Raw genomic sequence first — 13,736 nt, 5'->3', positions numbered from 1 at the left:
AACCCAGCTGGTGTCGGAGGTCTGACTCCGCCTGTCTGTCTCTCTGCCCGTCTGTCTCTCTGCCCGTCTGTCTGTCTCTCTGCCCGTCTGTCTCTCCGCCCGGCTGTCTCTCTGCCCGTCTGTCTGTCTCTCTGCCTTCTGTCTCTCCGCCTGTCTGTCTGTCTGTCTCTTTGCCTGGCTGTCTCTCTGCCCGTCTGTCTCTCTGTCCACCTGTCTCTTTGCCCGTCTGTCTCTCCGCCCGTCTGTCTCTCTCTCTGCCGTCTGTCTCTCCGCCCGTCTGTCTCTCTGCCCGTCTGTCTGTCTCTCTGCCGTCTGTCTCTCCGCCTGTCTGTCTGTCTGTCTCTTTGCCCGTCTGTCTCTCTGCCCGTCTGTCTCTCTGTCCACCTGTCTGTCTCTCTGTCCCTCCGCCCGTCTGTCTCTCTGTCCGCCCGTCTGTCTCTCTGTCCGCCCGTCTGTCTCTCCGCCCGTCTGTCTCTCTGTCCGCCCGTCTGTCTCTCTGTCCGCCCGTCTGTCTCTCTGTCCGGCCGTCTCTCTGTCCGCCCGTCTGTCTCTCTGCCTGTCTCACCTCAGGCTGTCCAGTCTCTGGCTCTGGCTCAGGTCTCCGTGCAGCTCTCCGACCTTCAGGCCCATGAGGCCCAGCAGGATGTGCAGCCGGTGAGCCTGACGCCTCGTCTGGGTGAAGAGCATCACGTGGTCCTGGAAGGTCCTGGTGAGCAGGGCTGGACACGCACGCACGCACGCACGCACACACACACACACACACACACACAGACACAGACACAGACAGACACACACACACACACACACACACACAGACAGACACACAGACAGACACACACACACACACACACACACACACACACACAGACACACAGACACACACACACACACGAGCATGGGTTAGGGTTAGGCATGAGCACACAGCAGCGCAGGAGGAGAAACGCTCGGTTCTGCCACATTAAAAATATTCCGTGCGAAACACCGTGGATTTATATTTTTGTTTATTTATTTATTAAGCGATTCTTCGAGGCAGGAAAAATGACCCGAGGCAAAAAAAGAATGGAGGTACTCGATTACTTTGAGAAATCGTTTCAGCTCTACACTCAACACCTAACCCAGCAGAGTACAGAGCAGCACTGCAGCAGAGTGAAGTTACAGTTTCTGGGAGGCAAGGCTCTGCGGCGGTCACAGCCCCGGACGCTCCGCCAACGCAGAAGAATAAGCCGGCCTTCCCAGTACAGAAGTAGTAATACAGTAATTTTGCAATACTGTAAATACTATTGTACTGCAGTAGTGCGGGTCCTCACCAGCCACCACGGCCTCTCGGTCTCCTTCTCTGTTCGGTCGGATCCGGATGAATTCCTGCCGCAGAAACGGAGCCACGTCCGTGTTGCTGTTCACGAAGATCCTGATTGGCTGTTTCAGCGAGACCGCCGCCAGGTCCTTCACCTGGACACACACACACACACACACACACACTGATACGCACTGATACACACTGATACACAACACACAGATATATGTGTGTGTGTGTGTGTGTGTGTGTGTGTGTGTGTGTGTGTACCTCCTCTGTCATTGTCGCAGAGAACAGCATCGTCTGTCTCTGGTAGGAACACAACCTGATGATCTCCTTCATCTGTTCCTCAAAGAACTCATCCAACATCCTGACACACACACACACACACACACGCACGCACACACACACACACACATGCGCACACACACGCAGGCACGCACACACACACACACACACACACACGCACACACACACGCACACACACGCACACACACATGCGCACGCGCGCACACACACGCAGGCACGCACACACACACACACACACACGCACACACACGCAGACACACACACACGCACACACACACACACGCACACACGCACGCGCACACACACGCACACAGAAACAGTTGTGGTTTTAAATGAACATGTGAATAAAATAAAAATATGTAGAAATACAAATAAAAGAAGAGGAATCACTCTCATGCACCTGTCTACCCACCCACCTGTCTGTCTGTCTGACTGACAGGTAACAGACAGACAGACAGACAGACAGTCACACAGACAGTCAGACAGACAGACAGACAGTCAGGCAGACAGACAGACAGACAGTCAGGCAGACAGACAGACAGTCACACAGACAGGCAGACAGGCAGACAGACAGACAGACAGTCACACAGACAGTCAGACAGACAGACAGACAGACAGACAGTCACCTGTCTGCCTCGTCCAGCACGAGGATCTCGATGTCTCTCAGCTGGAAAGTGGGCGTGTTGTGAAGGTGGTCGATCAGACGGCCGGGCGTCGCGATCAGGACGTCTGGCCCCGCCCTCAACGCCACTTCCTGTGACTTCAGATCCAACCCACCTACACACAGACAGGTTAGAGAGACAGACAGGTCAGACAGACAGACAGACAGAGACAGGTCAGACAGACAGACAGACAGAGACAGGTCAGACAGACAGGTCAGACACAGACAGACAGAGACAGGTTAGACAGACAGACAGGTCAGACAGACAGGTCAGACAGACAGACAGACAGAGAGACAGGTCAGACAGACAGGTAAGACAGACAGACAGAGAGAGACAGGTCAGACAGACAGAAAGAGAGAGACAGGTCAGACAGACAGGTCAGACACACAGACAGACAGAGACAGGTTAGACAGACAGACAGGTCAGACAGACAGACAGACAGAGACAGGTCAGACAGACAGGTCAGACACACAGACAGACAGAGACAGGTCAGACAGACAGACAGACAGAGACAGGTCAGACAGACAGACAGGTCAGACAGACAGACAGACAGACAGCTGTCTCACCCACTGCCAGGCAGGTGGTGATGGAGGTGAACTGGGCCAGCTGGCGGGACACGGCGTGGACTTGGATCCCCAGCTCTCGGGTGGGAACCAGAACCAGGACCCGGGTCACCTGGGACTCCCTGGGCTTATAGAGCAAGCGCTCCAACACGGGCAGCATGAAGGCCGCCGTCTTCCCTGGGGGGGGGGGGGGGCAAAGAAATCCAATAAACAAATCTGTGGGAACAGCAGTGTGTCGTGTCTCTGAGCAGTGTGTCGTGTCTCTGAGCAGTGTGTCGTGTCTCTGAGCAGTGTGTCGTGTCTCTGAGCAGTGTGACGTGTCTCTGAGCAGTGTGTCGTGTCTCTGTGCAGTGTGTCGTGTCTCTGTCGTGTCTCTGAGCAGTGTGTCGTGTCTCTGTCGTGTCTCTGAGCAGTGTGTCGTGTCTCTGAGCAGTGTGACGTGTCTCTGAGCAGTGTGACGTGTCTCTGAGCAGTGTGACGTGTCTCTGAGCAGTGTGACGTGTCTCTGAGCAGTGTGACGTGTCTCTGAGCAGTGTGTCGTGTCTCTGAGCAGTGTGTCGTGTCTCTGAGCAGTGTGTCGTGTCTCTGAGCAGTGTGTCGTGTCTCTGAGCAGTGTGACGTGTCTCTGAGCAGTGTGACGTGTCTCTGAGCAGTGTGTCGTGTCTCTGAGCAGTGTGACGTGTCTCTGAGCAGTGTGACGTGTCTCTGAGCAGTGTGTCGTGTCTCTGTCGTGTCTCTGAGCAGTGTGTCGTGTCTCTGAGCAGTGTGTCGTGTCTCTGAGCAGTGTGTTGTGTCTCGTGTCTCTGAGCAGTGTGTCGTGTCTCTGAGCAGTGTGTCGTGTCTCGTGTCTCTGAGCAGTGTGACGTGTCTCTGAGCAGTGTGTCGTGTCTCTGAGCAGTGTGTTGTGTCTCGTGTCTCTGAGCAGTGTGTCGTGTCTCTGAGCAGTGTGTCGTGTCTCTGAGCAGTGTGTCGTGTCTCTGAGCAGTGTGTCGTGTCTCTGAGCAGTGTGTTGTGTCTCGTGTCTCTGAGCAGTGTGTCGTGTCTCTGAGCAGTGTGTCGTGTCTCGTGTCTCTGAGCAGTGTGACGTGTCTCTGAGCAGTGTGTCGTGTCTCTGAGCAGTGTGTTGTGTCTCGTGTCTCTGAGCAGTGTGACGTGTCTCTGAGCAGTGTGTTGTGTCTCGTGTCTCTGAGCAGTGTGACGTGTCTCTGAGCAGTGTGTCGTGTCTCTGAGCAGTGTGTCGTGTCTCGTGTCTCTGAGCAGTGTGACGTGTCTCTGAGCAGTGTGTCGTGTCTCTGAGCAGTGTGTCGTGTCTCGTGTCTCTGAGCAGTGTGACGTGTCTCTGAGCAGTGTGTCGTGTCTCTGAGCAGTGTGACGTGTCTCTGAGCAGTGTGTCGTGTCTCTGAGCAGTGTGTCGTGTCTCTGAGCAGTGTGTCGTGTCTCTGAGCAGTGTGTCGTGTCTCTGAGCAGTGTGTCGTGTCTCTGAGCAGTGTGACGTGTCTCTGAGCAGTGTGACGTGTCTCTGAGCAGTGTCTCGTGTCTCGTGTCTCTGAGCAGTGTGTCGTGTCTCTGAGCAGTGTGTCGTGTCTCTGAGCAGTGTGTCGTGTCTCTGTCGTGTCTCTGTCGTGTCTCTGAGCAGTGTGACGTGTCTCTGAGCAGTGTGTCGTGTCTCTGTTGTGTCTCTGTTGTGTCTCTGAGCAGTGTGTCGTGTCTCTGAGCAGTGCGTCGTGTCTCTGAGCAGTGTGTCGTGTCTCTGAGCAGTGTGTCGTGTCTCTGTCGTGTCTCTGTCGTGTCTCTGAGCAGTGTGTCGTGTCTCTGAGCAGTGTGTCGTGTCTCTGTCGTGTCTCTGAGCAGTGTGACGTGTCTCTGTCGTGTCTCTGTCGTGTCTCTGAGCAGTGTGTCGTGTCTCTGTCGTGTCTCTGTCGTGTCTCTGAGCAGTGTGTCGTGTCTCTGTCGTGTCTCTGTCGTGTCTCTGAGCAGTGTGTCGTGTCTCTGTCGTGTCTCTGTCGTGTCTCTGTCGTGTCTCTGAGCAGTGTGTCGTGTCAGCGGCGGGGCGGTACCTGTCCCAGTGGCGGCGCAGGCGCAGATGTCGCGGCCCAGCAGCCCGACGGGGACGCAGGCCTGCTGGATGGGCGTCGGCTGCTGGAAGCCCAGAGCTGTGATGGCCTGAGGATCAATACCAATAATATTAATCAATAATCATTTTAAGAAGATCCTTGATGTCTCATAGCTGTTTTGGATCTTGGTTCAATAGTTCTGACTGAAACGTCACATGACATGGAAAGAAGCTGCTCTGGGATTTGTCCTGAACTCTCTCTCTCTCTCTCTCTCTCTCTCTCTCTCTCTCTCTCTCTCTCTCTCTCTCTCAAATCTTGTTTGAATAAAACAAGATAGTTTTATTCACCGGCACCGGCCCACACCGGTCGACATCAGGCGAGCCGGCCGCGGCACCGGCCGGAACCGCGCCCACCCCGTCAGGTCTGCCGGATCGGACAGGTGAGCGGCCTGATGCCGGCTGGTGCCCCGGTGCCGCGGGGGTGCAGGCGGGTTGGAGGAGTAACATGAAAGGGCGCAAGCCGGTAATTTCCCTTAGGGCAGGAACACAGGCAGAACCGCCACCGCCTAACGTTCCTGCTTTTGGCAATCGTTCAGTGTCAGGAAGTTATAACGTTCCACTTTGAAAACGAGGCACGGCTGCGTGCGGAGAACAATGTTTTCTTGCACTGGAGACGGCGAATGCGAAGTAATATAACAATGTTGTCCTCTACCCCAGCCCAGCTAACTACGGGAGCCTACGTAGCCCAAACTTGTGGAGTACACCGGGCTTGGGCCGACCCCGGGTTCGCTGCATTCACACCACTGGTTTGGTGCGCCGCCCCGCACTAAAGGCCTTGGTGCGCCGCTCCACCCCTTCAGCCACTCTTGGCACGGCTGTTTGGGTCGACCTCGGGTGCGGCTCGTTGTGTTCACACGACCCGCACCGCACCAATCAGGCCGGCCTAGACACTGTATGTGTGAAAACACCCTTAATTTCAACAGGACACACACATCCCTGAGCATGTTCTCTTCAGGAACACCAGAACATGAGAACATCAGGAACACAAGGAACACAAGGAACACGAGGAACATGAGGAACCGCCTCAGAGATAGACAGGGTTCCACTCCGACGTCTTTAGGCTGGAACTAATGAGAACCTTTTCATGGCAGATTTTATTTGCAGAGTTTTGTTTTAAATGAGAGCTCGGCACAACGATAAAGGATCCATAAATATCAACAGTGTTTTCGATCATTTTAATAAAACATTGTCACGTGTTTGACAGATTTATTTCCTCTGCTTTTTAATTCAAGTTCCAGCTCATTTAGAGCCCACGCCGAGCTCAGGACTCTTCTGGGCGTCGGCCTCTGGGCAGCAGGTGTGGAGCTCCCAGCCAATCACAGCGCAGCGCCGTGCCGGAGCCTCAGCACCACATCCAACGGGAAGCTCAGAAAATCACAGACGCTAAAAAAAGGAAACGCAGTGGCGGCGAGCGGAGAAAGCTCCTCCCACAGCGAGAGGATGTGGGGCGGAGCTTTCAGCCGCGGGGCGCCGAGGGAGAGGAGGAGGAGGAAGAGCGACGCCACGCCGGCCTGGCAGCTGCTGGACGGGGAGCGGCCGGTAGGATGATTTTTCTTAGGATGACGACGGAATGTTTTACCTTTTGGGCAGTGATCTCATTCTGTCACCATCCTAGGAAACAAAAAGCTGCTGCCGGGGAGGAGGGGCCGACTTTCAATTTGAACTTAAACTTGAATGTTGTGTTTATAATAATAATAATAATAAATTTTATTTAAAGGCGCCTTTCTTGGCACTCAAGGTCGCCGTACAGGACACATTTAAAAAACATCAGAACACGTTTAAAACAACAGGACATATTTAAAAAAAACAACAGCAGCAATAAGAATAAAGAATAAAACACCAGAAAGAGGCAGAGAAATTGACATCAGGTGAGGTAAGCAGTTTTGAACAGATGTGTTTTGAGTTGTGACTTGAAATGGGTGAATGAGTCAATGTTTCTGAGTTGGGGTGGTAATGAATTCAGAGACGGGGAGCAGAGCGGCTGAATGCTCTGCTCCCCATGGTGGTGAGACGGGCGGAGGGGACAGACAGGTGTATGGAGGAAGAGGATCTTAGGGCACGGGAGGGAGTGGGAACGTCGAGGAGATCAGACAGATATGGGGGGGCGAGGTTGTGGATGGCCTTGAATGTAAACAGGAGGACTTTGAATTGAATGCGGAACTGAACCGGGAGCCAGTGGAGCTGCTGAAGGACAGGAGTGATGTGGTGGATGGACGGGGTTCCGGTTATGATGCGGCAGCTGAATTCTGGACCAGTTGAAGTTTATGGAGGGATTTGTGAGGGAGGCCGAAGAGGAGAGAGTTGCAGTAGTCCAGGCGGGAAGTGATGAGGCTGTGAACAAGGATGGCGGCAGTGCGGGGGGTAAGGGAGGGGCGGAGGCGATTGATGTTCCGTAGATGAAAGTAGGCAGACCGGGTAATGTTGTTGATGTGGGATTGAAAGGATAGTGTGCTGTCCAGGATGACACCGAGGCTCTTGACTTGGGGGGAGGGTGAAACAGTGGAGTTGTCAATTGTGAGAGAAAGGCTGTCGGTTTTGGATAAAGTGGATTTGGTGCCAATGAGGAGAACCTCGGTTTTATTGCTGTTTAGTTTGAGGAAGTTTTGGGTGAACCAGGATTTTATTTCAGAGATGCAGTCGGTAAGGGAGGTGGGCGGGAGAGAGGACGAGGGTTTGGTGGTGAGGTAGAGCTGGGTGTCGTCAGCATAGCAGTGGAAATGAATGTTGAATTTGCGGAAGATATTGCCGAGGGAAAGGAGGTAGATGATGAAGAGTAGGGGCCCCAGGACAGAGCCCTGGGGCACGCCAGAAGTAACGGAGGAGGGGATGGATTTAAGGGACTTGAGCTGAATGAACTGAGTGCGGCCAGAGAGGTAAGATGTGAACCAGTCCAATGGAGTGTGAAGATAGCCTGTTGAGGAGGGTGGTGTGACAGATGGTATCGAAGGCTGCACTCAGGTCGAGGAGGATGAGGATGGTGAGGAGTCCAGAATCAGCTGCCATGAGGAGGTCGTTGGTGATTTTGATAAGTGCTGTTTCAGTGCTATGGAGTGGATGGAAACCGGACTGGAACTGTTCATACAGGTTGTTGTGGGATAGATGAGAATGGAGTTGGGAGGCAACTGTTTTTTCAAGGATTTTGGAGATGAAAGGTAGATTAGATATAGGACGGAAGTTGTTGAGGTTGGAGGGGTCGGCACCGGGTTTTTTTCAGAATTGGAGTAATGGCAGCAGTTTTGAAGGATGTAGGGACAGTTCCAGTGGTGAGAGAGGAGTGGATGATGGCAGAGATGAGGGGGACCAGGGAGGGGGAGCAGGCTTTAACAAGTTGTGTGGGGAGGGGGTCCAGTTGGCAAGTGGACGGCTTGGATTTCTGGATGAGTTCTGTGATTTCTGAGAGAGTGGGGAGATGAAAGGAGGAGAATGGGCGTGTGGACGGGTGAGAGTCGGCTGAGATGCTGAGGTGAGGGATTGATCCGAGGTGCTCGTGGATGTTCTCGATTTTTTCAGTGAAAAATGACATAATGGAGTTGCAGAAGGAGGTTGTGTAGAAGTGAGGAGGGAGAGAGTCCTGGGGTTGGGTGATATTGTTGAGTAGGGAGAAGAGTGACTTGGAGTTTCCTTTGTTGGCAGTGATTATACTGGAGTAGTAGTGGGTTTTGGTGCTGGCGATGGAGTCCTTATAACGTAGTATGTGGTTATTATACATTTCCTTGTGAATAGTGAGACCAGTTTTCCTGTGGAGTCGTTCCAGTTGCCGACCTTTGGCTTTCATGAGACGGAGATCGGGGGTGAACCAAGGGGCGGAGACAGAGAAAGAAACAGGTCTGGTTTTTAACGGAGCAAGGGAATTGAGAATGCTATTAAGACCAGTGTTGTAATGAGAAACCAGATCGTCAGGGGTGGATATCAGCTGTTGTTTACAAACAACAGCTGATGAAAGTCATTCCACCTTTCAAAAATAAATAAATAAATAAAAACCTGGTGCAGCAGCGCCCCCTGCAGGACAACCGACCAATGAGACAAGAGCTGGAAGAAACAACAGACCGCACTCCCATCGCTATAACATCAGTGCTAACCACCACCACCACCACCATCATCATCATCATCATCATCATCATCATCATCCCTCTGCCAGCTGATTGGCTCAGAGGTCAGAGGTCATGTTACCTTCAGGATCGGTCGGGACAAATTCATGTCGTGAAAAGTCAGTTTGTCATCGTAGTTGGAGGCATCTTCATAAAACGCCTCAGGAGCCTACACACACACACACACACACACACACACACACACACACACACACACACACACACACACACACAAACAGAACACTCATAGTCAAATACAAACAATGCTGTTACCATGGCAACCCATTACAAAACTGCTCTGTACCAGTTAGTGGTTTACTTCCTGCAGACCAATCAGCTGCAGCTGACATCATTTCCTGTGGAGGGGGAAGTGATGTCACTCACCTCCTCCTCTCCTGCCTTCTTCTTCCTCACTCTTCGTCCTTTCTCCCTCAGAGTGTCTGTCACAAAACAGGAAACAGGAAACAGGAAGTGAGTCGCTTCATCTTCATCATGATATGGCAGGAACATCGATCAATATCATCAATATCATCAATATCAGCCACAGTGATGAGGACTACAAATCCCACAGGTGTTTTCTACTGGAGGCTCTTCAAACAGCACAGATCAATTATCCATACCTGATAATCTGTATCATCTGATTGATCATCTATATCTGATAATCTGTATAATCTGGACAAGAGAAACATGATGTGACACACTGATCTGTACTGGTGATCAATGATGATTGATTACTGATGACAGCAATCGGGATTAAAGATGGAATGAGATTAAATCTTCATGAATTCAAATTCAAACTGTTTGATGTTTGTATATTTTGTATCCTGTTAATGTTAATCAGCACAAACGACTTCCTGTTGGACCCACCAGCTTTGGTCAGAACATCTTCATCACCAGAGTCAAACTCCTCCTCCTCCTCCTCCTCCTCCTCCTCCTCCTCCTCCTCCTCCTCCTCCTCCTCCTCCTCCTCATCTCCACCATCACGATGTGGCTTCACATCTTCCTCTTCCTCCTCTTCCTCTCCAGCTGCGCTCTGTGCGTCCTTCTCCTGCACGAAATGACATCACGGTGACATCACAGTGACATCACAGTTACAGGAAGTAGAACCCAAGCGTCTGTTCTCACCTCGGCTCTCCTCTTCCTCCTGACCTTCTCGATCTTCTCGTCCAGCGAGGTGAGGGTTCTCTGCAGAACCCAAACACAGAGTCAGTCAACATGTAACCCCTAACCTGCCTGATCTACGCGCTGCTGTTCTATGTTCTGCTGTTCTATATTGACTGCACGGCTTGCATGTATCCTCCACAGGCTGTTCTACTCTAGAACCTACAGGATCAGCAGCGTGTTCTGTGGCAGGACCTTGTTCTTGAGCTGTGACATCACGGCGGACAGCGCCCAGTCCTCGCCGGCCGGCCCGTCTCGTTCTCCAAACTCAAAGTCTGTGTTGAAGTCTCTCGCCCCGCGGCCCGCCTTCCCCAACTTCCTCTTCCTGTTCAGGATGATGGGCTGGTCCTGTGGGGGCATGACATCATCATGACATCATCATCACAACAGTCCTATCAGCTGTGTGTCTGTGGCTCCCGCACAGAGGTTTTCCGTTCTCCCCTATCAGGTTCTATTGGTTATCTATCCAGTTCTACTTATTGTTTGTCTATCAGGCTCTACTCAGATAACACCTGATTCTGCCAACAGCTGACAGAAACAACATAACAAGGGATTAGGTTAGGGTTAGGATGATGAGTCTGGATTATGAGCCTTCATCAGATTAGAGATTAAACTCCTCGACATGAAGCGTCACAGAAGCTGAACTGAACTGGACGAGAAACACGGAGCAGAAACGGCATCAGCTTCTAACATCTGGACGCCGAGCGACGGCCGGGCGCCGAGCGACGGCCGGGCGCCGAGCGACGGCTGTAGGGTTGCAAAGGGGCGGAACATTTCTGGTAAATTTCCGGAAGCATTGCGGAAACTGTCCACGGGAAGTTCAGCTGGGGAATTTTGGAAATTTTGTTTTGTCATAAGCAGATATGCACGCAAACTAATGACATTTTTGACTTATTTTGAGTAGATTTTTTTTCTCAGTCCTTCAAGACTGATGGTGGATAAATGAATAGAAACAGGCTCGATGAACAGATGAACACTTCAGCTGAATCAAACTATAACCTACATTCTTGTATGAAAACTGGCGAGCAGAAGAAGCAGCATCACAGCGGAGCTCACTGGCACCTGACAGACTGCCTCTTAAAGAGCTGCTGTAGAAACACATTTTGACTGATTTTATTCCAGTTAAACTTTAATACCACAGGTCAAATACATGTAGCCCAGTCCGATCATCCAAACCTTGCCTGGATGTCGTCTGTGGGCTCAGATGGAGGCCGAGTCGTGTGGCCTCGTCCTGCTGGTTTGAGGAACACACAGTGCGGAGCAGAAACTCAATCTGGTTGTTTTAATCAGGATTATGCTGCAAGATGGTTTTTAGATAGATAGATAGATAGATATACTTTATTGATCCCAACCAGGGAAATTCTGGAAACTTTCTTTAACTACATTAAGTTCCTGTTTATAGGCTAACATGCAATTCTGCAAATTTCGAGATTATTCCTGTAAATTCCTGGTAATTCCCATATATTCCCATGGAAAGTATCCAACTTTGAAAATTTCTGGAATTTTGCAACCCTAACCAGCTGTAACAGATGTAACGTTATAACAGATATAACAGATGTAACTCTGTAACACTGTATCAGATGTAACGCTGTAACAGATGTAACGCTGTATCAGATGTAACGCTGTAACAGATGTAACGCTGTAACGGGGCATGCGCGCTGATTGGTTTGTTACTAAACAAGTTGTAGTTTGGGGAACTAGATGTTTTGGCGGAGTGTTAAAACGGAAAGTCGCAGTCTGGTTTCTTCGGCGGTCAGCGGGCGGACCCTCGGGTCGCCGCCGGGCTCCTCACCTCCTCCTCGGACTCGGTGTCGGGCTCCTCCGGGCTCTGCTCCCCGTCAGAAATGGTTCTGATCAGGTCCGGAACCGCGGCTCCGCTCATCCTGCTGCTTCTGCTGGTTCTGTTGGTTCTGCTGGTTCCGCTGGTTCTGCTGCTTCTGCTGGTTCTGTTGGTTCTGCTGTTCTGCCTCAGTCTTATCGTATCTCTCGGCAAACACACACACACACACATACACACACATACACACGTGTGTTGACGGAAGCAGGAAGTGTGCTCCGTGTGAGCCGCGGCTGGCAGAGCAGCGCCCTCTGCCGGCCGGAGGCGACACTGACCCTGCAGGCCTCTGCTCTGTTACAGGTGAGAAGTGACCGTGTACGAGATGGAAGGGAGCACGTCAGAGGTCAGAGGTCAGAGGTGAATGTTGTCGGCGCATTCATAATTTGAAAACCAGTAGAAACCAGTTTAACTCGCTGATATGATGCCGCGGACATTTCAGTTCAGCACTGCGCACAGAACATAGCACACACCTGTTAAGCTGCACATATTTAATTAGAATATTTCACCTGCGTGCCAGAGATGCAGCTCCTACAGGTATGATCTGGCACTGCCCAGTGACTGCAGCGTTTTGGAAATATCTTATTAAAACCATCTTGGAAATTATATAAAAAAATATTCCACAGGATCCTTAAGTGTGAATCTTGAGAGACGAACCCTTGAAAACAAATAACTCCATCAAACTTTTCATTTTAGTTGCCAACAGCTGGAAAGGTGCTGCAGGTCGTCAGAGCCTGCTCAGAAGATCCTGCAGCAGTGAGGAACGTGTGGAGAACCTCAGCAGATCCTCAGTCAGCGCTCTCACTCTGTCATCTCTGACCCTCACGCTGTTATCTAAGAAACGACGGGCATGAAGTTTACTGAAATTATGTTTTTTTCAGTAATTTTAAAAATGTAACCACACCTCTGATGATAAGTGTAATTCCCCAAAATGGGACTTTGAAACCACATTTTTTTAATTCCTGGTATCAAGGCCCAAACGCCCATATACATTGAGAGGTCCCCCCCCCCCCCCCCCCCCCCAAAAAAAAAAAAAATGGCTGGAATATATTAGCAATTCAATGTTCAGGCATTCCCAAAATGTCTGCCCCCTTACAGGGAAAAAGGCCCAGTATGAACCCAAAACAATAAAAACTCATTTTTCAGTTCATGGGCATCACACCATCAAACGCAGCATTATATTATAAAACATGGTGCTGCTTTCATATTTTCACACGGGGTCGGCAGCCTCGTGCGCTTCATCCATGCAGCACTTTTGGCAGAAACCGCGTGTGTGTGTGTTGATACAGATGTCAACATGATGTGTGTATGTGCACAGCTAGAAATAGAATGTGCAGGTCATGTCTATCCTTGTTTCCCTTTCTCTCTCTCACACACACCCTCGCTCACCCACCGATTCTCACACACACACACACACACGGGCCTCAGTGTGGGTGAATGAAAGTGGGAAAAAAAAAATACTAATATTGTATTTTTATACCAGTTTCTGGACATTTCTGTCCTCTAACACCTCCAGTTTTTTTTCAGAAAATGGCACAAATGACCAACTGTCACACTGACATTTTACATTTTTCTGTTTATGACACCACGTGCCGAGAGCCAAACCAGTGACAGGTTTGTTTCTGCTGTGTGTGTGTGTGTGTTAATAAAAAAAAAAAAATCCATAACAAAACCAGCTGCTTCAGCAGACCTGACAGAGTTCTGCCTCCTGT

The 13,736-nt window shown here is 50.8% G+C and overlaps 1 protein-coding gene across 2 annotated transcripts in view; it reads right to left on the bottom strand.

Moving 5' to 3' along the window:
- The window catches only part of ddx27 (DEAD (Asp-Glu-Ala-Asp) box polypeptide 27), a 22,455-nt gene extending 10,167 nt beyond the window's left edge, over positions 1 to 12,288 (bottom strand). Inside the window, exons 1-12 of one of the 2 annotated variants that reach the window (XM_030051011.1) lie at positions 11,983 to 12,288; positions 10,386 to 10,538; positions 10,155 to 10,214; positions 9,897 to 10,077; positions 9,414 to 9,469; positions 9,112 to 9,198; positions 4,886 to 4,991; positions 2,832 to 3,005; positions 2,230 to 2,380; positions 1,565 to 1,664; positions 1,308 to 1,449; positions 566 to 719 (exon numbers count right to left, since the gene is read on the bottom strand). In XM_030051011.1, the coding sequence (XP_029906871.1) occupies positions 566 to 719; positions 1,308 to 1,449; positions 1,565 to 1,664; positions 2,230 to 2,380; positions 2,832 to 3,005; positions 4,886 to 4,991; positions 9,112 to 9,198; positions 9,414 to 9,469; positions 9,897 to 10,077; positions 10,155 to 10,214; positions 10,386 to 10,538; positions 11,983 to 12,201 (1,583 nt within the window). In that variant the 5' untranslated portion in view covers positions 12,202 to 12,288. The remainder of the gene's footprint in view (positions 1 to 565; positions 720 to 1,307; positions 1,450 to 1,564; positions 1,665 to 2,229; positions 2,381 to 2,831; positions 3,006 to 4,885; positions 4,992 to 9,111; positions 9,199 to 9,413; positions 9,470 to 9,896; positions 10,078 to 10,154; positions 10,215 to 10,385; positions 10,539 to 11,982) is intronic. The other variant, XM_030051010.1, reaches the window with a different exon arrangement.
- Between the last annotated feature and the right edge of the window lie 1,448 nt (positions 12,289 to 13,736).

The sequence above is a fragment of the Myripristis murdjan genome, chromosome 5 (genome assembly GCF_902150065.1).
Source record: "Myripristis murdjan chromosome 5, fMyrMur1.1, whole genome shotgun sequence".
Lineage (NCBI taxonomy): Eukaryota > Metazoa > Chordata > Actinopteri > Holocentriformes > Holocentridae > Myripristis > Myripristis murdjan.
This window is presented reverse-complemented; position numbering and strand designations above follow the sequence as displayed.